Below are 24416 nucleotides of genomic sequence, written 5' to 3'. Positions count from 1 at the left end.
AGGACGGTCCATGGATTAAGGCCATAAACTGCAGCAGCAGAATAAGAAACAAATAGCTGGGTTTATTCGGTATATGGGGCAAACTGTTTTTTTTTTTTTTGCATTACCATGTATATCAAATCCGAAAGCATTTTTCAATTAGCTGAAAAAGTGATAATACAAAAACTCACACCTCCTATGTGCCATGAGTGTGTATTGCATATCGACATTCGAATTATGTCATCTCCTACTTTAGCACATTCGGTACCAATCTTTAGTGTTTGTTAGAATCCAATTATCACCAGCAAGCACATTAATCGTGTCCCAATCAATCAACCAATCTCCATCTGTTTGATGGATTCCATGTGCGCTCGCTTCCAAAAATCCAACATCCGAAAGCGGACGCATACTAATCCAACGCAAAACCCAATACGCCAGACCGCATTCCGTCGGTGCGACTAGCGCAGGATTCACACATTGCGCCACATCCATAAACAGGCTATTAACACCTACGGCACCGTACAACTGCTGCATTATAATGCGGGTGTGGCATACACCCCGCCTCGCCCACTTCGAGTGTCATGCCACACCCACTTCCACTCCCACACCACTGAATGCAATTGCATTTTGCAGTTGCAGCACTTGAAAGTGCCAAATTACACATGGATGAGGTGGCAGGGAGAACGGATGGCTGGAAAGTCATGCATTCGGGAGATGAAATTATAGGGCTGGACATAATATATGAAACATTACGATGTTGTCCTTGCCGCAGCCGTTGCTACTTGACACCACAACAGATACACTTGGAAAAATATGTATAATGCTGAAAAAACGTATAGCATAGAAAGCGACACTTTTAAGCATTTTGCTCCTCATGGAATGTTTATGCTGTCCCTTCTCTTTAAATGTTAATAAATATAAAATTAAAAAAATTGTTGGGCTTGTTGGCAGCTTGTCCTTGAGTAGTTAAATTGCATAAAGTCCTGACCACTGTCCAGCGGAAAAACCACATCGCTTTTCCGCGAAACTTTTCGTCAAAAAAATATGTGTATGTAGCATACTTTGCAGCGCCACAGGACGAAGGACAAATGCGGAGCTGTGCGGGGAGTACAGGGTGAACATATTGATTTTCCATCAGCGTGCGCTCAACTGTTTAACAATGTGCTAATATTTATTAAAAGCGAACGACGTAACGTCTCACGTAACGTAATGGCACGTAATGGCGTAGGGTCTCTAAATTGTGGCGGCTGAGAAGGAAGGATGGTGGAAATGGGAGAGAGCACCATGTTAACCGGGTAAATGTGTGTGTAATGTGTTGCAAGGACTCGGCATTCATTATGCCTCCCTTACGGCTGGCCTACATGTCGTATGATTAATCCCATTTCATTATATTATCGCTAATGCCACATCCTAGCCCTTGTTGCTTCCGTTTTCCGGTCATGAAAAATGGGTTTTGTCCTTGTTTTGTTTGAGCTTCGTTGTCGACTAGGCAGGACCTGTTTCACTTTTACTTACGCATAATTTATTACACATTTGTTGGCCCATTAAACCCGCCCATCCAACGGCTGACCATTAAAACAACTCAATTAACAGTTGACATAATATGCTTTAGTTTTCTTTTAGTTTCCTTTTTTCAGTTTTTGCTTTTATTTTCAGTTTTCTCATTCATCCATTTGTTATTTGCACATTTTAAATTCTTACATTTTAAAAAGTTTTCTTTTTACTTCAGTTTCTGTTCCGAACTCGGTTTCGGTTTATCGTATTTCTGTATGGCTCATATTTAATTGAAGGTTACTTTCAAATGTTATGTTTTTGTTTAGCTTTAATAGCTTTAATAACCTTGTTGATTCAGTTTTCGATTTTCTGTGTTTAATAAACTAGGTTTTTAATGTATATATATATAGCTTTCTTGATGTCGTAATTTATTAAATACACATTTACATATACAATATTCACTTCAGTTTTATGCGGTCTTTTAGTTTTCATGTCATACTTTATTTATTTTGAATGCTTACACTTAAGTATCTCGAGAATTTGTCACCATCTGAAATGCTTGATGAAATTGGAATTTTAGTCAGAATTTTATTGGGCAAAGTTTGAATATATCACGTGGAACAAAGGAATATTGTGTGTGCATTTGATCGACAGTTGACAACAATTTTGCATTAAGTATCGAATAACCATAAAACGCCTCATCAAACATAATGGGATTTCTAATTTGAATTCGCTTTTTCCATTTCTGTAGCCTGCACAATTTAAAAGGCATTATTCGCTTGAAATTTTATATGAATGGAATTTGAATGCTTATATGCTTTGTTGATATTTTACACGGTAATTGGAAAAGCGTGGGGAAAACCTGTCGGGATTTGGTTTAGTCTCTGAGTAATCATGCTGTATTTCAATAGTGTTTTGTCTGTTATTACTGTTTAATTTGTATTTTTGCTTAATGCTTAGCTTGATTAATGAAACTTTTCCCTTTACTTTAATTTTTATCAATAGTTTTTTGTTTTCTGTAACGCTGGATTTATTTTTCTTTTCAATGTATTTGGTTAGCTATGTGCTCTATGGCAAAGTTTGGTGTGATGACAGAAATTAGTCAGACAAAAGATTTTAGTTATGGAAGAGCCCAAACTTAATCAGGAATCGGAAATGGAAAACAAACCATTGAAATGTGAATCGAAAAACACTTGTAAAACGTCAGAATAATCATTTAAATGTAACATTGTAGAGAGCTTTTTCAATATTTCATAATGTTTTTTTGTTCTTTAACACTTGACTAATTTTCGTTTGCATTGAGTAACAACAAATAAATTTATGAAATGTGCAACAATTTTTCATCTCAGCCGATTGTATCCTAAATTCAAACCGTTCCAATCCTCTGCACGTGGGGTAATACTTACGTTTATTTAATTTGTACATTACAAGAACGAAACGAAACAACTTATTCGAGGGGTTTCCCTTTCACGTATTTTATGACTTAATTTCTAACCATTCAGATGCAGCCAAAAGAAAAATTCTCCTCTCAATGTGTTCTGCTTTTCCTCTCATTTTTTTTTATTTCCTTTAACTTGTAGCTAAATTTTCCCCTTTGGGTTTAAGTTTCTTTTATATTTTACACAGTTTTTTTTTCGCTTTAACTTCTAGGGTTTTTTTTCGTTTTTTCTATAGCCTGTACTTGAAGTTGAATGTTTTTAGTTTGCGTCTTGCTAATTGCCTTTCGGTTGAACATTTATCTGTCTATTAGGATTACGCAAAAAGCAAATGAGAATTTCTCCATGCTTCGAGGAAACAGTCGCAAAGTGGCAGTCGAAAGCGTTTTCTGTTCTGGTATTTGCTGGAAAATTATTTTCCCCTTGCTTCTTGTTTGTGTCTTTAATGCAGTGTTGAGCAGCTTTCCGAAGGGTTCGTTCTGCTAAATTTTGGCTATAAAAGTTACAAAGGTTGGAAAGAGTCGTTCGAAAAAAGCGCCTCTAGGTATGCTAAGCAGCCTATTTACACAATTTCCAATTTCTAAGGGAACCAAAGACTTAGATAGCTTCATTGTATGATACAAAGTCGTACATAAAAAAAGGCGACAACTTGGCTTGATTTCGGTTTTATCTATAGTTAGGTATATCATATATTTACGTTTTCTGTTTTTCATTTCGTTTCGGTTTTGTGCTAAATATTACGTATACGTCGCTGATTCATAGAAAAACGCAATAGCCAATAGAGTTATGTTGTATGCATACTTTATAGTTATTATAGTTACAGCTTACGATTGAGTTAAGTTGAGAATGGCCTTGAGGAGGTTGTTGGGCGTCCAGCTCACCTTATGTCCGCCTCGTAGGGCTGCCTACACGCTGCCGCCTCCCTGCGTGATTGTGGCTTCAGATAGTGCCGAGGAACCGGCTGCTGCATACCTTTCCAGTGCCAGCGCCAACACCATCGCCATTGCCACCTCAGAACGCTTGCGAGGAAGTGCCGCATGTCGCAGGCGAGTGTCTCACATCCTGGCGATCCAGGACGCTCCCCCGTCGTCCGCCGGGCGGAACGGAGCGGCGGGGGCGCGGCCAGAGCGGCGCCCAGCAGCGCAGCGATCCACCTGCAAGCGCCCAGCTGCAGAAGCACACAAACAGGTACACAAACAGACAGCGAGTGGGCGAGGGGCGAGGATGCACTGGTGCCGCGTGCTGCATTGCTGCTGGGAACTCCCCTGGAAACGGAATGGGAAACACCTGTTTAATTTACATCTTTATTGCTGTCCTTATACTCAGACATTGGGCGAACTGAAAAGTCGTTAAGTAGTTTGTTCTTGGCTGTGGGTGGTGGGTGAGTGTGCACTGTGAGAAAGTATCACCGAAATGGGCGATACTTTAAATTGATATCAATAATATATGGTTTAAAATATATATTTTGTATTTAACAATTTTTTAATGGGGGTATAATAGTTAAAAAATATATTATTATCATTAATTTTGTTCCAAAAATCAAGTACTTGTACTAAGTACCAAGAATCCTTAGTACTTTCTTTAACATTTGAATATCAAGTCTTAGGGTCGCATAATCCCGCAACTGTAAACGGATTACCACCTCCTACAAAGGGCAGTGGGTGGTGGCAACCGAAAAGCTGTCAAACAATAAAACTGCACAGATAAACGAAAAGCACGAAACAATACTTGGATTGTCACGAAAGTCAAAACAACGAGCAGCCAAACAAAACTTACAATAAGAAGCCCCAACTGTGCGGCATAAAATAAAGGCAATGGGAAAACGAGACTAGTAAAACGGAGGACTGTTTACAACTTAGTGAAACTGTTTCAGGTACAAAAGCATCAAATGCACCAGTAACTTGCAACTGGAGTTTACAAACAGAAAGGAAAAATCAACATTGTGAAGAACTTAGTCGAGGATTGCGAACCCCCCTTACTTGGGTGTAAATGCTATTTTATAATAGAATATGATACCTTTCAAAATCGTTACTTTAAAAATGTATATCATTAATACTTTTCTAAGCATTTGCTTTACTTCTAAATTATATAAATTAATATCTCATCCAGAAAAAAAAAACTTTTTAAATAACCTAAAAATACTGACTCTACTTACACCAAACAAATTGCCGGCACTCAGGACTGATTTATTGAAATTTTATTTCTATCAGCAAACTAAAGATATCAAAAAACTTTAAGTTGCCCCATAATAACTTTTGATTCCCTAGCAGAAGAAAAACAATTTTATGCACTGCAGCTGGCAAGAATCGCTTCGGAGTGAAATGGAAGTCCCAACTTGCACTTTAAGTCCCTGTCCTTCGGCAGAAACTGAAAGCCTGAAAGTCAGAAAACCTGAACGCCTGACGGCGAGCCAGACCGAAAACTCTGACCCCATTGATGACGCAGTGGCTGCTGCTGATGCGGCAAGCCAAACAAGACAGAAATTCCCCAGATGTCGCTGTATGTGCTGTATGTGTCTGTATATGCATTACAGGTAACAATGAGCAATAAAAAGGAAAATAATGCAAAAAGTAAGCACAAGATGGCCGCGGAGGAGTGAGAGTGGAAAACTTTGGCGCTGCAACACGATGACAACAAAAGCGGAATGGCAGCAGAAACAACACTGTCGACGGGCATATAATAATAACAAACAAACAAAGCGAAATGTAACGGCAAGTAACAATGGCGAAAGCAGCAGAACAAGAGACAAAACATAATAATAATCAGAAACAAGTGTGCCAAAGCAGTTAACGGAAACAACGCGCATTGCATGCGCAATATGCTGACGGGGATGAGTGCCCCTCGTCCAGATCCCTAACACACGGGAAATACAGTGAACAAAATTCGAACCTATTTAGGAATTACATTTATTATTTAACAATAGCTTTAGATTGACTAACATGCCTGTGGATTATAAGTTATAGCGCTACATAAGGATCCTTGCAACAGTTTTGTATGAGAAGCCCTAAAAAGTATGCTACGAATGTTAGCCATTACGATGTTAGGCATTAACAGTAACAGTAACAGATTCTTCAGATTCTGCAATGTAAGTTTTTAATAACTGTAAAGCCTTAAAAATAATCATTTATTATAATAAACTCTTAATCAAATCATAATACAAATAAAAAAATAAATTTTTGAATTAATCTAAAATAGGATTTTTTCGCAGTGCCTGCATAATTGTATATGCTCTGCGAAAAGACAACGCCGTGTGACATTATCTAGCAGACACGGTTGCTGCGACAACGACGACAACTTGACATTAGTGAAAGTCGCAAAGGAAGTAGCGTGGAGCAACTGCTGTTCTGGCTTTTCCAGCTTTTCCTGCTGCTGCTGTGAGTTTTCCTATACAGTCGGAGGGGGTGGTTGTTAAGGGGCAATCTACGGGAGTGGGGTGGAACATAAACATAATTTTCATGTCGCATGCGTGCCAGATTCAGCAGGAGGCCAAGACCCCAAAGTTTGGAAGGCAAGTGCATTTAAATACTCTGCTTTTCAAATGAGTTATCATGAAGAATACATAATTACTAACGTAATCACAACTTAACGTATAATATAATTTATATATCTCGTTTTGAGTTTTAATTAATGAACAGAAACTGTATCCATTTCTGTGTGAAATATTAAGCCATTTGCTTTCACCTAAGGAGTTTCGGAGCTAACAACCCTTATTACCAAGTGCATATACCCCTCGAATGTTAGGAAATCTCCTGAAAATATCTTTGGCCCCCTGGCTAGATTTGCTTGGCAAACATTGACGGTTTCCAGAGTGGTTGGCTACAGACCCGGCAGATGAGTATAAATAGGTGGCGGGCTCCGAGGATAATGATTATCCAGCGGGATGGGGGAAACAGGGAAAGAAACCGTCGCTCCATTCAACATAATTTTCACGTGCCACTTTTCTAGCAGATTTCACTTAGTGAAAGAGACACCACTTACGCCATCAGCAGGCACTTTCCCCCTACATAGCGAGTCCATTCACTAATCAATATTTGCTCATTGGCTTCCGAATCGATTCCTTTACACTCTTTTGTTGATGTTTTCACGTAGTTTTGTCGAGTTTAAACAACACTTTCTTAGATAGTTATTGTCACCTCTACGTTGCTTGCAAACTTTACCCCCTTTCAACGTTTCTGTTTCCGCTTCCTCTGGCGCCCTTTGGCACTCTGTTTTGCCCGACTCTTTTTACGCTGGCCTGGATCTTTCTGGGCTTTTGTGTCACTTCTTGGGCTGCCCGAGGAGCTTTAGCAGCTGCAATTTCTATGGCTGCCTTTGGACAGATTTCAGCCATTGATATGCTGACTCAGGCCTGGTCCCCTGCGTATTAACTGCTCCAAGAGGATTTGGATCTCGCTTTTAGGTCTGAGACAGAAATTCTTGAGCTACTGTCGGTACTTAACTCAGCGGGCAAATTCGCTTGCTTAAATGTGTCTTTTTAAACGAACTTAAATTAAAAGCGTATTTGGTTCTTAAACGACTAAGGTATCTGCATTCACGTTAACGCTACGCTAATCGCTAAATCCACTTGACTTTATTTAACGGCTTCCTAAGAACTCACTGAATAAAAAAAAAATCTAGCTAAAGCGGTCCGAAATAAAATGAAATTTAAACATATATAAAGTCAACAATTATTATTACTAAATAATTGACTCAATTCAACCAGTTTCATTTTCTGTTCCATAACTAAAGTAATTGCAATGCGAAACCACTTTTCTTCACCATTAGCCGATGTCGACTTCTAATTTTTAGTTTTCGACTGCATTCGCATTCTTTTCCGCTATTACATTCAACCCATTATTTTTTGTTGTCTTCCAGGCCAAAACTCGTCGTGTAACCCATTAGCATTCCCATTGTGCAATTCCGTTTTTTGTCACAGTTTCATTTCGTGTGTTCTCTACTGTTTTTCAAGGACCCATTGTTGTACTTTTTGTGGATATCCTGTGGATGTGTGTGGGTGTGTTGTCGTTGATTTTACTTACCATTGAGCACATGTACCGTAACGCTTTTGGGCTTTGCATTTGATGGATTACACTGATAATGCCCGGAGTCCGATGGACGCGCCGATTTAATTAGGAGGAACGATGTGGTCGTATCGCCCTTATTGGTGACCACGGACACGCCTCCGCGCGGCGAATCATAGTTGATGATCTGCGGGTGAGAGGGAAACTTCTGAAAGTTATAAAATATTTTGCTACATTTCCTGTTGGGCAATGGGGGCGGACTCCACGATTTTCTAAGCCATAAAACCTAGGCCAAATTACGCATACGCACTGTTGCACACTGGCCAAATTAAAATCAGTGGGCGGAGATAAGACGTAAAGTCCGGAAAATATGCAAAGTAAGGAAAGAGAGATTGCAAATAAAACCGAAGCAAAACAATAAAATTAAATCTCTTTGGGGCACAAGGGAGAAAAAAAAGAGGAAAGAGTCAGCACTAATGGCAATATTTTTTCCCTTTCTTGTCGCCGGCTCTATAGAAAATACATAACAATAGAGGACCGTCAACCCTTAAAACACAATACAATAAGCCAGGGGCACAAGCATGAAGTGTGAGGAAAACACCTAAAGTGGAAACTAAAACGTGGCCGAGTCCAAACAAAACCGAAATCTATTTAAAGCATGGAACCGAACCCTTTTCCTCAGGCTCTGCTTCCACTTCCTTCCTTAAATGGCATTTGCTAATATAAAAAACCGAGAGAAGGAAACTTTTCGCTCGGCAAAGCTAATTTAAAAGTTACTAAATTGAACACTAAAGGGTTTCCACACTTTTCTGGACGTTTCGGTAGGAGGAAGGCGATAATGACGCCCCAAAGTAATTGCTTGTCCTCAACAAAATGAAAGTGTGTCTGGGATTAGGGAACTCAGACTCACAGCATTATTATGATTCCAGAAGATATAGGCTGGCGGCTCCGGTGAGTTTTGTATGATACAGGTAAGGTTTATAGTGGAACCACTTTCTATATACAGATCGGGTGCACCGATGATTTCCGTCGAGGGTTCTGAAAAGGAAAAGGCAATTAAAAAGGTGAAGGTGAAGTGCAGAAAATTGTTTTGTGAATCAAACTGGAATAAAATATCAATTAGCTAAGAGCAAGATTTCCATCTGGGATATTTCAGTAGCGAGGTGAAAGGAAAAACATGTTCATCCTTTTCAAGAGACGCAATTGGAAAGCGCGAAGAGGGAGATGAAAATATTTTTCCATTATACTACACTCTTTTGTTATTTAATTCAATCAGAATTTAACGCGCCAACTTCAACCTCTCGAAAGGATGAAAAGGACACTTTTCGTAGGTGGGTTTCCATAGAGAAAGCGAGTTTAAGTTTCCAGTAAACTTGAATGCGCAAGAGTTAAAGCCAAAGTGTTGATTTCATAAGGAAACAAAAGTTTCTCAAACACTGGGGTAATATATTTTGTGCAATAAGAAAAATGGTGCAAAGTGCTGGCAGCAGGAAACATTTCCGGATTTAATTTGAACGAAGAATGGTGGGAGTTTTTATACTATTTCAGAAGTTTTAAGTATATCGCTATAGGGGTTGTATTTCTGGAAGAGTTAAGTAGAAAGTTTAAACAATGTATTCATAGAGCATGCCAGCACTTAAAGCGATTTAATGAATTCTATTTCGATTTTGCCAACTTACCAACGACATTCAGGTGAATGTAGTGACTCATGTGGGGAGTGGTCGATACCTGGCACTCGTAGATGCCGGAATCGCGATGTTGCGGGTACTTGATTTGCAGCATCCAGTCTTCAGTTTGCGGCTGATGAATGGCGCGAAAGCGCTGATCCGACGTGTATGTGTATCGGCCAACTGTCAGCAGATGTATGTCCCGATGTCGCACCCACGACACCTGAAGCAACATCTGAAATGATTGAGAGAACGAGGAAAGTTTTAGCATGGGCCTTAAGATTTCGGATTTCATTTGTTTGGCAAACAGTTTAAAAAGTCAATTTCATACGCATCTGCTTGAATGGAGCGTGCTGTGGGGTTGCCCTTTGTGCCAGGGCCACACGTGTAAAATGCAAATTTATTTTGAAATATTTTATATGATTTTTCGCTTGCGCTTGGCATGGTAAACTTTCAAGGGACAAGAACAGGTGAAGTGATTTCTTTGCAAGACAACAAATTGGTTGTAACAGGGGCTAGCACACACGCCCACACTGAGAAGAAAAACGCATAAGTATCAATTAAAGTATCTGTGGTAATGTCAAATGTATCTAAACAGGATTTTTTGCATGAAATGTGTATATCATATATATGAGACAAATTAAGTTAAATTTCCCCCTAAGCTAAATATGAATGCGTTAAAAACCAATTAAATTATTAATAATATTTTTTCCCTTGGTGCACTTGGGACCACACCTTTGCCAACCACCTGCTGTTTAGTGCTCAACTTTTCCTCGCCCGAGGGCGCAACATTTTTAAGTGACGCTGATTTAGGGGTTGCCTAAGTCACGAGCGGGGGGCTAACAAATTCGAGCGTGGGGCAGTGCTGAAAGAGTGGGGCGGGAAGTGGCAAGTGGGTGGGGAAGGACACGCCTGGCTGTGTTGCGTGTCATACGTCAGCTGCGGGAATTTTCAATTTCAATGACAACAGCTTAGCAACATCCTGCCTAACGATGAACGACGACGTCGAGGACGACTTTGCCAAAGTTAATGGACAAGAAACTCTGGGCAGGAAGGAAGGAGGAGCTATGAGCGATGATAGGTGGGTGGGTGTGTGGATGGGGGGTGGCCCTTGGACCAGGTGTTAGTTGCCAGACACAAAGGTAAACTTTGGCAGCTGCTTAAGCAAAGTTGCATGTAATTAACACCCAAAGTCCTTCAGCAGTGATACCACAGACGGAGTGAGGCAACAACTTTTACGCACAACCAGATACATTTTCACTGGTTTTTGCCGCGCTCCCTAACTTTTTTTTATGCGCATTAAGCTTGTTTACAGTATCGTAAAATTTTAAGCATATCAATATTTTCCTTCATTTACTGCTTGCCAAACGAACATCAAAATCTGGAAATATTCTTTTACAGCTCAATTTGTGAAGCCGAGTAAAGATACATATATAAATTATGTAAGGAGCGGTCTCGGCTGATTTCGCTGTGAGAATAACTTTCAAGTTGCAGAAATATATGGTAAATAATCCATATAGTTCAAAGATTAAATAAAATTTTTAATAAATTGCGTTTTTATTTTTACTATTATGTCTTCAAAGACCCTAACGTATAGAGAAACCTCTAACCGATGCACCTTTCACCTTTCCACTAAATAGTCCAACTTATTTCCTTGGAATTATGGAAAAGCAGTGAGACCTTTCAGGCTTTGGTTGTGTGTGTTCGTGTGTCTGGCATTAAAACATAAAGCTCTCCCCGAGCAAAGCGCAAATGAAAAACGTCATTAATAATGCAGGAACCATCAACATCCGTACGCTGTTTATCATTATAGACGGTGTGAAGCAAAGAGCACACATATACGTACGTACCGTATATACACAAGCTTAAAACAGAAGGATTTTTCTTCATCGTTTTTCCTTGCCGCTTTCCCCATAGCACCAGCTTAATTCTCACCCAGATGCTGCCAAATCTCAGCAGCAATGATGTATTACTCCAGGTGGAAAGGTAGGAGGTTGGAGGTGAGGCAGCAAAAAAATGGGGCGGAAGTGGGTGGTTTTTGGACGGCTTGTGGTTCGCCGCAAAACTGAAAGCTAATTAGATCTTAAGCTGCCACACGAAGGTAATGAATATATTTTACAGGTTGCCTAATGTGTTGGGGTTTTTTTCGGGCAGCTGATGAGCAAAAAATGGATATTTTCTTAAGCTGTCTGCCGAATAGCATTTTATAGGGGGGTTATAATTTCTAAGAAATGTTAAATATTATGTGCAAACTGCTGCACAGCATTGTGCAAACAATAATTTGGTTATTTCCTAGCACACTCAACTATATGTGTTAACCAACTCTCTTTAAGATCATTCTCACTTGAAATTTATTGTTCACAGCAAAGGTCCTTCATTTCTCTCCATGCAACTACAAACTTCCGAGAGCTCTCTATCGTTAATTAACTCGTTCACCAGGACACAAAGCCAGGAAGAGATCGATGTGGATATCCCACCTAACACGTTTAATGAAGTTATACCGGGAACGTAGTGTGTCGCACATCCTCGAGCACAAAACTTTCGCATCGTCCTACCCACAAGGTGGAAATCATTTAGCCCGCTCGATACTCAAACCCAAATTGAGGTTGCCTGCTCCCCCCTCGCCTCTTCTATTGTGTACAATTTAATAATCACGCAAATTAGTTTTCGAAACCGCAACTCAAACAAGCCAGAACCCCTTGCTAATCACAGGCTGCCAGAAAGTTTCGCTCAAAATAGGAACACCATTGTGGGAGGTGGTGCATGCAAGCCCAGAATTCCGGGACATGTAACGTATTATTATCGGAAAAACGGGCAGGGACCTTCTCCGGTCGTCGACGCCGCCGGAAGTGACGGAAACCAAATGACTACGGCCTAGAAGTAACGGGACTGAGCTCCTGCCGCTCAGAAAGAAACAAAAAAAACAAAATGAATTTCGGGGCTTCTTGCTACATTTGAATAGTTCAGGTGAGCGAAGGGCTCGACCGGAAGTGGAAGTGGTGGTGGTGCTGGAGATTGTGTTTGTGAAATGTTTGCGGCACTTCCTTCCGCTCACGGCGCAAAAGTTGAATAAAGTAAAATCTGTTTCCTGTTTGGGTATAATTAATCATTGCGTTCTCTGGCAAGCGGAACAATTAGCCAGCAGGCCCAAACTCCGCCTCGCATTTGGGAGCAGTCAACGTGCTAATTAGCCAGCCAGAAAAAAAAACCGAATACACAGTGGGGCTCACGCGCGGCCAACAAATCGCAATTTGATGGCAATGACAAATAAATTACACGATAATTACAAGGCAAATTGTCAAATGATGGCAAACATATATGGCGCTAATTTTTTTTGAAAGATAAAACGTAATAATAAAGAAACAATAACATTTTTAAAATTTCAATTTCATTTCTTCCTGGTTTTGGTTCCAGTAAGAACGAACATACTCGGAATTTATTGCAACTCACCGTCTTGTTGCCCAGATTCTTGACTCGGCAGTTCAAATAGGCCGTCTTGCCCAGCAGGGCGGTGACATTCTTGGAGAAGGCCTTGTCGAAGTAGGGACCCGCATTGCGGGCCTCCTCCAGATCGATGCTGTTGCGATGGAAGCCGGATGCAAGCTGGGAGGAGAATGTGTTGCTGCTGGCGCTGCTGGCCTTGTGCAGGCTGCTGCTCGGGATTCCCGTGATGGTGGTTGGGCCACCAACGGAGCTGCGACTGGCATCGGTAGTCAGCGCAGCGGATTCGGAGGCATCGCCTGATCCGGCAGCGGGATGGCCGTTTTTGTTATTTCCGCTGCTATTGTTGCCGCTTCCGCTTCCGGCAACACCAGTGGGACCGGGAGCAGCCGCCTCGCCTGCTGCCGATCCTCCCACTCCTTCGTTGGGGGGCAGGGCATTGTTACTGCTACTCATATCCTTTGAGTTGGAGGAGTCGCGCTGGGCGGCGTAAACTGAAAAAAGAAATGGTATTGTAACAATCTTGAAAGCCACAGCTGAAATAATTTCCTTAATAAATACATTTTACAAAGACTTTTGAAAACATTCAAGACCCTTCTGTAATTGAATGTATTTATTTATTATTAAGTTGACAAGGTCATCTTTTAAATGAGTTTAAGTCTTTACCCCATATTTAATTTAGCCCACGGTAATTCCGAAAGGTGTTTTCTCTCGTAAATGTTTCAAATTCAAAAACTTTGCCATAAAGTCCTTCAATCGATGGCCATAACAAGCGAACTGGAAACCCGAACCGGGAAACCTTGTAACTCGTTTGGCTTGAACTTTTAACAGCCCACAAACCCAACTCCCAATACTTCTACCTTTTGTGGTTGCCATTTAGGTAATTAGCGAATTAAGCACACACACACACACATACACATACACAGACCCCCATCGGAAAAACACGTTTACAACTTTTTTGGGAGGGCAAACAAAGTTTTAGGTGGGTACGCAGGTAAATCAAATTTTTTTTGTGTTCTGCCCAATTTTTCAGCGTTTTTTTTTTTTTTTGTTTGTTTGTTTGCAATTTTTCGTTTATCAAATTTTCATGTTTTTCCGCACAACCCCATGGCGAATGTGTGTGTGGGTACAAACTGGTTGTTGTCGTCGTTACGAGCAATTTTTATCCGGCATTTATCCATCACTTAGCTGCGAGAACGCCACTGCGTCTGGGCCAGAAACTAAGCTCCTGGCCACAGAACCCTCGAATATGGCTCGAATGTATCTCGGGGCACTTGATACGCTTATTACGTCGCAGCTAGCACTAACGTCTCTCTTTACGACACACTCCTCCACCAGTTTTATGGACCAAGCCGGCAAGTCTGGCTAGCGACTTTATTAGATTAAGCATGTTGTGCACGTCGCCGCCCGAAGACCCAGACATCGAACAGTCCACTAAACGGACTGAGATGCTTCCAGTGACTCGGTCACCGTGAAAAGAGCAAAACATCAATACATTTTGGGATCCTTGCCAGCTTGTTTATCAAAAATTACTCATACGCCTCGTGTATCAATGGCAAGAAGAGCTCTCCTTAATAAAAAGCAAAAACAGAAATGAGTTCAAAGATGTTGCACCGCTGGCTTAAAATATTTAAGCAGAAACCTTTCCCTTATTTTTCTTGAAAAATAATATTTTAAAAACAACTGACATGAAAAAAAGGTTCTAAAATTCTTTGATAAATCTGAAAACTAGTATCTGGCAAAGTTCTTGTCACGTTTTGTGCGGCTGAGCTCATCGCCAGAACACACATCCTCTGCTCTGCTCTGCTCCAGTCCACGTCCTTGGGAGCCACCCAGTTTACTACCCAAACTATTAGCTGAGCATCAGCTTTAGCCCGCTGGCCATGTTCGTACCAGATAAGTCGAATATCCTTCATCATCTGCTCCGGCTTCAACTGCTCTGGCTCCGGCTTTCGCCCTTGCCGTGCCCCTTCCGAGGTTTTCCATCCTCCAGACTCCTCCATTTTCGCAAGCCAAAATGCTATTGACAGCCAAAGCGTTGGGAGCCGTCTGCAGTTTGGCCCTGCTCTTTGGTCTGCCGGCTGGCTTCAATTGGCAGTGCCCAAACAATGTTGCTAATAACCTGACTCCACCCATGTTCTGTTGCGTGGGAGTTTGAAAAAGGGGCGCTAGGGGGCGGCATCCGGGCCAAACATGATAATAAATAAAACGCCTCGGGCTAGAAATTAAAATAAATTGACTGCCTGGGACAAAAGACCGCACCGTCAACTGTTGGCTGCCAAACATAAATTAGACCAGCAGCGAAAATATTTATTTTCGTTCTTTATTATCTTTATGCCCTTGCGAAGATCACTAAATTGAGGGAATATTTTAAAGATGCTAATCAGTGAAATAAATAAATAAATAAGTATAATAATATTCAAGTTCTTATTATTTGAACTTGAATGCAGTTGTATACGAGCTAGCTATAAAGAATTAAATATGTATATATAATAGCTTGAGTTATTTTTAAAGGTTATTAGGAAACCCATTTCGTGTTTGCCATTAAATTTTCGGTTTTATTTTGGGTTCCATTTCTGTTTCAGCTTAAAAGCGCCCTGCAGGAATCCGAAAGTCGTGTACCGGGGTCGCAGTTTCAGTGGCAGGCGCAGTCCTTGCCCTGTTCACGTCCCATGTCCCGGATCCTGAGTCCACAGTACGGAGTCCCAAGTACCAAGTAACCGGTCCTGAGTCCCATGTCTTATGTCCGGGTTTGTTACGTCGACGTCAACGTCAGCAACTTGAACACAAGTAGACCGCAGGGCATGTTCCTGTTGCTCATCTGTAGCCTCGTCTTTGTCTTGTTCTTGCTCCTGCTCTTCCCTCTCTTTCTGCAGCCATCTAGCCGTCTCTTTCTACTGGCTTGCTGAAATATTACACCCGCACAGTTATTATTAACGAGGGTGTGGGTGTGGTGGGGCTTGTTGTTGTTGTCAGAAACATTTGAAATGTCAAAACTTTTAGGTCCCCCCTCGCGCACGTGCTACGTATGCGTTTGTCTGCCCTCAGAGGTGAACTGCCAAGAAACATCAGCGAAAACAGAGGAACTGTCGTTCATGCTTAAATTTTTAAATTCACTTAAAAAATTAAAAATCATTTGCGACTCCCCAAACGATTTGCGCAGGAATTTGTTATTTAAATATTTAAAGCTTTCCATTTGTCAAGGTGCCTTGGGCCTTGTTTATGTGGCTTTTACCCGGACTCTGGTCAAAAGAAAAAACTCCCGGTGGCAGTCTTCTTTTCTCTGTTGAATTCGGTAGGTGATTCTTCGTCGGAATTGCGTGGAGAACTTCCATGAAACCGGACAAGGTAATTGAAGCCGCAGGTTAATATTCTTGCTTGACCTTAGTCCAGTTACAATGGTCGGCAGATAAGATTTCTTTTTTCACGAAACTTTCTGCATATCGCTGCTTAGTTACAAATGAAATGGGTATAGCAGCAGATATACGAAAAGTAAGTAAAAGATAAGCACTTTAGATAACTAAGAAATATTATTAAGATTTTCCAGCTGTAACAGAACAACATAAATCTCTATTTCTGCGAACTGTGTTTCCTTTGAAAAATATTGCTAACTAATTTGCATATCCGTTGGCATGTTCTTTATCTGTGAATCTGGCATACACTCTGCCCACGACTGCCCGGTTCATTAGGGCCTAATGTTGACTTAACTCCTTCCAGCCGCTAATCCTTTGGCATTCGAATTCGTCATTAAGCCGGCGCACGGCATATGAAAAATGAAAGCCAGTCCACACAAAAACACACTCGCCGGCGTTTTGGGGCCCACACCCACGCAATCAGGACTGAGAACTTCCACATCGCCTGGGAGTTGCTTTTGGCCAGGCAAAAACATTGATTTCCCAAGACTTTTCAGGCACACAAAATTAATTACCTAACCTAAAAACGCAGCCCACAAGGCAACAAAACCCAGAACACACAATTACAAAATAAAAAAGAAGGGAACCGAATGAGAAAAACCAGCACACGAAAGACGTAGAAATTATGTAAGAACGGCATTGCTGAGCCAAGGAGGCGCACACTCATTTTTCCAGCTACTCGATGCTGATAGATTTTCCCTCTCGATTTTCCGGCTCGCTTTGATTTGGCTTCGTTTTTCTGCTGACTCATTTGGGCATGACAACGGCCAAAATGAATGATATCGAAAATCGAAATCAATAAATGAAATTGGTCAAATCAATTTGGCAACAATTGCACTTTTGCGACTGGGGCACACAGCAGAAGCGGAAACTGGAGCACGAAATTTGATTAAAGTTTTCGTTTTACCATGTTTGTTGGTCTTGTGCCTGCCGCATAAAAAAAACCAATTGGAATGGGAAATGAGCTTGGGCTGTGTGGATAAGGCCAAAACTGTAGCCGGAATTAAGGCAAAGGCAATGCCATTCGGAATGCAACTTTCTGTTGCAGCGAAAAGTGGAAACTTTTATGACACTGGATTACCAATTTGTCAGTTGGTTTTTATGAGAAGTAGTCATAAGTTCATTTTCCAGGAACAAGATAATCTAATAAAAATGTAAAGTTCCAAAGAAATGTATATTGGGTGTGCTCAAATTTTTGCTGCACATTGAAAGGACTCACATATTATAAGCTAAATATTCTGATTTAGAGTACAAGATATGGATGGTAGTATGCAAAAAGATACAAAAAAAGGATACTTCTTTTAATATGATTTTAAATTGATTTTTCTTTCAAATTGATTGAATTCAAAGTATGTTATGGTTGGAAGTGCAGGACTCACCTCCATTGCCGGACATCAGAGCCATGACAACGACGAGCATGCTGAGCATAATCAGCGCTCTTTGCCGTCCGAAGTTGCAGCTGCAACCGCTGATGCGGCTGCTCGTGTTGCCGCTGATGTTGCTGCTGCTGGTGTTGTTGCAGGTGGGTGGGTTGCCGTTGACCCTGTCAGTGGTGGTTGGGCCACATCCTGGCCACAGTCTTATGCAATCCGTGCCGTTTGACGGTGAGTCAGTGGACTCCGACTGTAGAGGATGTTGTCGTTGTCGCCTGGCTTTGGATGTTGCCACTGCCACCGCTCGTTGCCTTAAATTCGTTCGTTGATGCTGCTGCTGGCGCATTTCCATTTGAAAAGTTGCCATAATATTTCTCTAGCGAGCGTGTGGTGCCACCCCCTGCGCTGCTATGCGGATTTCCCTTGCTCCCGTTTGCTCTATTCCGCCGCGCGGAAACCTATTTGAAAATGTGTTTGTGGAGTAGCTGAGGGGCGTGGCTGGGGGCGGCCTGATTAGCGCCTGCCGTCATCATCATTCTGCCGCGATGCGTGAAATTGCCGCCAAGAAGAAGGCAAAGGGAGTGGAAATCCACTCGTGAATTTCCCTTCTATAGTTTATCCTTCTGCTGGCCGTGGAACTACTTTGCATTTGTTCTGCTCGACAGAGGCTGACAAATCGCCGCCATTTTTCCAGCGATTTATATTCTATTTAATTTCGGCTCGAACACAATCTCACTTCATCTTCATTAGCCGATTGCTGCCCAGCCAGGATTGCAGGATGCCGGGACTCAGCTGCCTGCAAGCGAAAAGGACAAACAAAAGCGTTTCGGGGCGTTAAAAATGTTTGGAATTTCATTAAAAATTCAAACGTCAATGTCAAAATAAATGGAAATTTGTGTGTGTGTTTGTGTTGGTGCGTTCGTCGGCACGTGCTGTTGTTGCTGCTGGGAAAACACCCGAAAAACGCCAGAAAACTCTGCCCTTTCCACCTGAAACCAGGACCTACTTTCCACTTCTATATGTATTACATTATCTGCGTGGCGCGTGGCTTGTCTGTCTGTTGGATTGCCTCTGTTTGCTTTATGAATGTGTTTCTGTAACTGGCGACAACAGTTTTCCCAATCCGAGGAATTGTAAGGATAACGCCGAAATTCGCGCTGCGTTGGCAATGTAATTTTTGTTAAAGCCAACAAATGATAAATTAAATTCGGCAGAGCACGAAGTTTGGAATTTCTAGTATGCTGGGGCGCAGCAAGGAATTTTAATTCGCATTTATGGAGGGGAAATATAGGTAAACAAAAAACCTATTAATAAGGGAAATACATTTTGGAAATTACCAAAAGAAAAGGTAAAATATTAGTAGAAGAAAAATAGACAAAATATAGGAATCCTACTTTTATGTGAAAAACTTAAATTATTGTAATCTAGCAAATTATAAATAACAGCTAATAAAACACATTAAAAGTTTAGGTCGCATTCATTTTCGTTTCCCAAGCAACTTTTCCTATAAATCCTTTCCCCAGTCAAGATCATGGCAAAAGGACGAGCAAACTGGCTAAATTAAAGATAACTTTTCACTCGATTCGGCATTTGTTTGGCGACCCAGGAGAGCACTTGAATTCCATTTTCCGAAAAACTTTCCACTAATGCCTCCCAGCGCTGATCGTATTATGTCTATTTACAACTTTCATTATTCATTTTTGCGACAAACGAAAGGCGGAATGGAATGCTACAATGGCGGAGTGGAGATACAAAGTGCCTGACAGAATCCAAAATAATGGGGCACAAAGCGTTAAACAAAAGGCGGCAAAAAAAAATCGTTGGGGAATGAAACAAAACCCAGGACTCGTCACAGTGCAAGTTACAGCGAAAGTTTCATTTAAAACTGTCGAGCTGAGACGCCGAAACTTTTAAGCCCACGGCCTCCCTGGCACTTTGAAAGTTGCAAAAAAAAAAACAAAAAGAATTTGGAGGGCTCATTCCAAGGCAGATGGGGATGGAAAAGTCATCAAGTGCAATGTCAGAGCCTGACAAAATATGCAGCAGGCAGCCGCGCAGTGCAGCGTGTCGATGCGTGGCAAATGCGAGAGAAATGTGCCACAAAACTTTCGCCGGCCAACAATGGACGACGCCGAAATGTCGAAATGTGGCATAGGAAATGTGGCATAGGAAAGGCTCAAGGTGAAGCCTGCCGTAATTTTTCCTTTTCTCAAGCATTTTTTTTTTCTGGCTGCTGTCGGTGGTTAGTTTTAATTAGTGCCAAGGTCCGTCCTGGGTTAAGCACGTCACGCTGATGGCCGGTCATTAAGTTGTAAGTGCCAGGGCGTGACCAGCTAACCACGCTCCTGGAAAACCGCCCACCACCCAACGCCCAGCACTACAACGCCCACCGAACATCAGGCATTGAAAGACCACCTGAACCCAAGTCCAAGCCCATGCATAATTAAAGACCGACGTCTCATTAAAATTTCCATTAAAAACTGGGTGGCCACCCATACAATGGCCCAGTCCAGGGGATAAGTTAATCCTTTCCACAGCAAAAACAGCCATACTCTCTTTTTATATATATATTTACAATACTGAAAAACTGCTAATATAATATAATTAAATATTACTTAAATATCAGAATTTCAATCGAATTGCGTTGAAAAATTTCAGAGCGTAACATTTTTGTAGTTTTTCTCGGTTTGGCCATTTTTTCCAAAGCTTCCTGCTTTTTTCCTCGAATATCCTTTTTATGTTCAGTGAAGCATGTCCTATTGAAGTGAACTTTTGATGGGTCATCAATGCATTGACATTTAAAGCGACAGCTGTCAGGTCAAACAAAAGTGGAACACGACCTCAGGACCTTCCTTTTCACCGATTAATCAAATATGCATGACCAGAGTAATTATGTTTGATTAACACCCATACGTACGCATATATACATATATATATTTCTTTTAATTATGTCTTCGCTCGGCTTCAATTGTGTGCGATTGCCATCTATTATTTTTTGCTTAACAATTTGCTCCTTTTGTTTGCTTTTGATTTCCTGCTATTTATCAAACATTTGCATAATATTTCACTCATTCAAAATTGTACGCTCAAAGAGTTTCAGAGGTAAACAAAAGGGTATTCATAAAAATTTAAATCAAGTAAATATGTCAATGCCAAAACAAATATAATGGACGCATTTTGTGTTGCACTTCCATTGCATATTGAACTTTATTGTGCCATTTAAAACAAAAATACTGCAACAATTGTGAGGTGATTAAATAGGAAAATATATTCAGGTCATAGAGTCATAAGCAAATTTAATCAGCTACAGTTACTTTTTGTATCAATCCAATTCGATGAATTGGAGGAAACCATGCACATAAAATACAATTTTTTGCTAATAATTTGGCTCAATATTATAATCCTTTTTTTTCTAGCGAAAGAAGGGTTATTAATGTCGTTCTGAAATCCTATAAGCTCAACCGAAATATTTTATGGAGTAACCACACCGCTTTTAAAGCCTTTTTTCTGGGCGGCCTACTTCACTTATTTGTATCTTTCGGTTACTCGCATCTTAAAGCAAGCTTATGAATTTCTTTTTTGTGTGACTTAAGCTGATTTGGGGCAGACAATGAATAAGGAAAGTCAAGGCAAGGAAAAAGGTTAAGTACAATAAAAATAATTTATGTATTTGGGCAACTTTCTGGCGCGCAAAGTTCCATAATAAGTGACCTTGCTGAAGCAGCGTGTAAATAAAATGTTGTTTTATTTTCCGAGAAAATGTCTTGCATAAAATGGCAATCTTGTCGGGCGGAAAGTCTTAGTTACCTTTTCTCTGAGCTCACAGGTAATGGTGTTGGGAAAGTGGTCAAAGGTGTAGCATCTAAACATATTTTCTAAGGTAATCTCAGTAATGGAAATTTGTGGTGGATGCCACAGAAATATGTGCCACATGAGTGAAAAACTACGACTCTTAGTAAAACTCAAAATGAAGGTATTTCACATGACCTATTTTAATGAAAGCCTTACCAGTGGTAATTTATGGTACTTAGAGATAATGGTTCACAATGGATCATTAGCTAATGAATTTCTGAAACTTAAGAGAGTTTAAATAGGCTTATTAGTATGTTTCCAATAAACAGAATTACTTTTCGTAGTAACTGATAAAATTTTAATTAACCAATTAGTAGCTTTCAAATACTTATAACACTTATAATATTCTGTTTGTATTTTAATTAAAAATAGCCATAATTATTTATTACACCTTTCCATCACTGATTCTTAATATTAGCTTCAAGGAGCATAAATTTGGTGTCCTTCCCCCACAACATTTAATAAAATAAGTTGATTGGAATACCACCCACCTGTATGTTTAGGCACGTGTGTGCCCAGAGAAATTCTTGGCATTTTCATAATTAAATTGAGCTGACAATCCAAGCTCCTCCCACCGGCAATATTTTTTCCTGACCAACTTTTAACCACAGCAAAGTGAAACAGCGAAAAAATAACACAATAAACAAAAATGTAACCGTACCACCCGTTGGCTCGGTTTTTTCGCCACTGGGAAAACCAACGCAGCACCCTAACTCAAACTATGACACAAATGTGTGAGACTTGGTTGATATGTGTTTTTGTTTTTGTGTAAGGAAATACATGATTATTGGTGTTAACTAGGTAATGAAATAAGAAATTATTGGATAATTGGCTCAATAAAATTAAAAGGACTCACCTTTGCCGCGCTGCTGTTGTCCTTTGATCCTGTTTTATTGTAAGTTTACGTTGATTGAATGTTTTTTGATAAAACTCAAAAGTTTCGGTACAGAATTTTTATGAACCTTGGAATTTTCGCAGTGCTAATTTTCACTTTTCTTTTTCAATTTTTTATCATCTAAGTAAAGGGACTTTAATGTTTGCTTTATCTCACCCCGTCAAGGCCTCATGTGAACTCATTTTATTTGCCCCTTTCTTTCATGTGTTGAATATCTCAGCCGTGTGATTCCCGTATTTAAACCATTTCTCGCCCTTTTCCCATTTTATGCAAATATTCCTGGTTAAGCGGAATGCGACCCTAATTTATGAGCCCCAAAGGGAAAATGCGAAGGAAAAAAGTTAAAAAGCAAAAGTTCAGACGAGGGAAAATCGCAACATTTTCCCAGAAATTTAAAAAGGAAACCCCAAAGTATTTCTTATAATTATTTGTAAAATTCTTGGACCGCGTTAAAAAATATACATATTCCTGGACGACCTTGGCGGTCTTAAAAAACAGCACGCCGAGATGAATAACATTTTTTGTGTGAGTTGGCTGAATGCGAATGCAACGTTAATCGCCGTGTGGCCTTGACAGGTGAGAATTGAGGTGAAAGATCAGTTGGGGCAGGTTCGGTTTTTAGGTTTAGTCTGACTTAGTATTTTAGTTTGGTACTCGAATATTTAAGGATCGCTGGCACTCTTGCACACTTTATTTCGGGATATTCGTTTCACTTAAGTGTTGCATACTTGATTTTGCATACTGGCACGCAGGTCTAAATTTCATTTTTCCGTAGATTTTTTCATATATTTCCTTGCTTTCACATTGCGTGCGTATATTTCACATTGGCTCATTTATTATTTACCTTTATTGCACACTGGACCACTTTTACTTTCGACTAGCGCACCCGTGTCCGTGTGAGCAAGCCCACTTGTGCGTGTGTGAGTGGCGTATTGAGGTTGTCCTCCGAACAGGACCTTCCACCGCTTTTCACCGTGAGAACGAACCGAACGATACGACTGCACTGAATACACTGAAAGCCACACGAACGGCGTCGGCTTGAAAAGCCAGGCGACCAGCCAAAGCTCCCATTTTCCTCTTCCCCTTCGGCGAGAGAGCGAGCTTTTGCGCCTAGCACAGTGGGGCAAAATGCATTCATCCTGCCAGCTCACTTCCAGTCGGGCTTCACTCTCATCGATGGCACTTTCGAACTTCCCGAAACTTAAGGAGTCTCTTTGACATCCCGCTCTCTTAAGGCCAGCATTTAATGGCCATCTGTTGGCATCCTTACAAAACCACAACTCTTTGCTCTGCTTTACACTGTAGTATGCACACATATCGGTTAACCACTGTATTCATAATATACAATCACATTGTAGCACTCTGTTGCAATGTGAACATAAACAGTTCAGCCCAAGCGTATGTTGAGGGCAACGTACCAAATTTGCATGATCAGCAGTACTCACGCTGGCCAAGCGCTGACCGCTAATATGTGTGCCTATAGCACCCCTCCTCCAGCACCGTCGCTCGGCGACAATATATATATATGTAGGAAACGCAAATAAGCGTCGCTGCGCTGCAGGCTATGCCGGCAGCGCTGCTCCTCGACTTAGGCTAAGAAACCATTGTATTTAGATCGCCAAATCATTGACGAATTAACTTCGAATGGAGCGGGACCTTCCCTGCTCCTACAAATAAATAAAAAGTGAATTCAAGCTAATTAAATAAATCTTTCAACTGGGTGATACAACATGGCGGCCGTGACAGGACACGTATAAGCTGTGGCAGAAGAAAAAAAAAACTTTTGACCACGCAACAACTTCAACGAACAACTGGAGCGGAGAAACAATGATCTGAGTGAGTAGAGTGTGAGTGTGATGGGTAAAA

General features: G+C 40.8%; 1 protein-coding gene across 5 annotated transcripts; it reads right to left on the bottom strand.

Annotated features, from left to right (window-relative positions):
* Positions 1–1565: 1565 nt before the first annotated feature.
* LOC6606328 lies at positions 1566–23548 on the bottom strand. 5 transcript variants are annotated; one of them, XM_002031097.2, is made up of 8 exons: positions 23395–23548; positions 22512–22670; positions 17810–18599; positions 13027–13511; positions 9589–9811; positions 8820–8947; positions 7928–8114; positions 3787–4196 (listed from the first exon to the last, which is right to left on the bottom strand). In XM_002031097.2, the coding sequence occupies exons 3-8, from the start codon at positions 18168–18170 to the stop codon at positions 3787–3789; spliced, it is 1794 nt and encodes a 597-aa protein (XP_002031133.1). In that variant the 5' UTR covers positions 18171–18599; positions 22512–22670; positions 23395–23548. The 5 variants fall into 5 exon arrangements, with proteins under 5 accessions (XP_032577860.1, XP_032577861.1, XP_002031133.1 ...); XM_032721969.1 differs by having other exon boundaries at positions 1566–4196; positions 22512–23548; XM_032721970.1 differs by having other exon boundaries at positions 1566–4196; positions 7928–8096; positions 22512–23548.
* Positions 23549–24416: the final 868 nt, after the last annotated feature.

This window comes from Drosophila sechellia, chromosome 3R, assembly GCF_004382195.2.
Source record: "Drosophila sechellia strain sech25 chromosome 3R, ASM438219v1, whole genome shotgun sequence".
Classification (NCBI taxonomy): domain Eukaryota; kingdom Metazoa; phylum Arthropoda; class Insecta; order Diptera; family Drosophilidae; genus Drosophila; species Drosophila sechellia.
The sequence above is the reverse complement of the archived record's forward strand: the minus strand, read 5'-3'. Positions and strand labels throughout refer to the sequence as shown.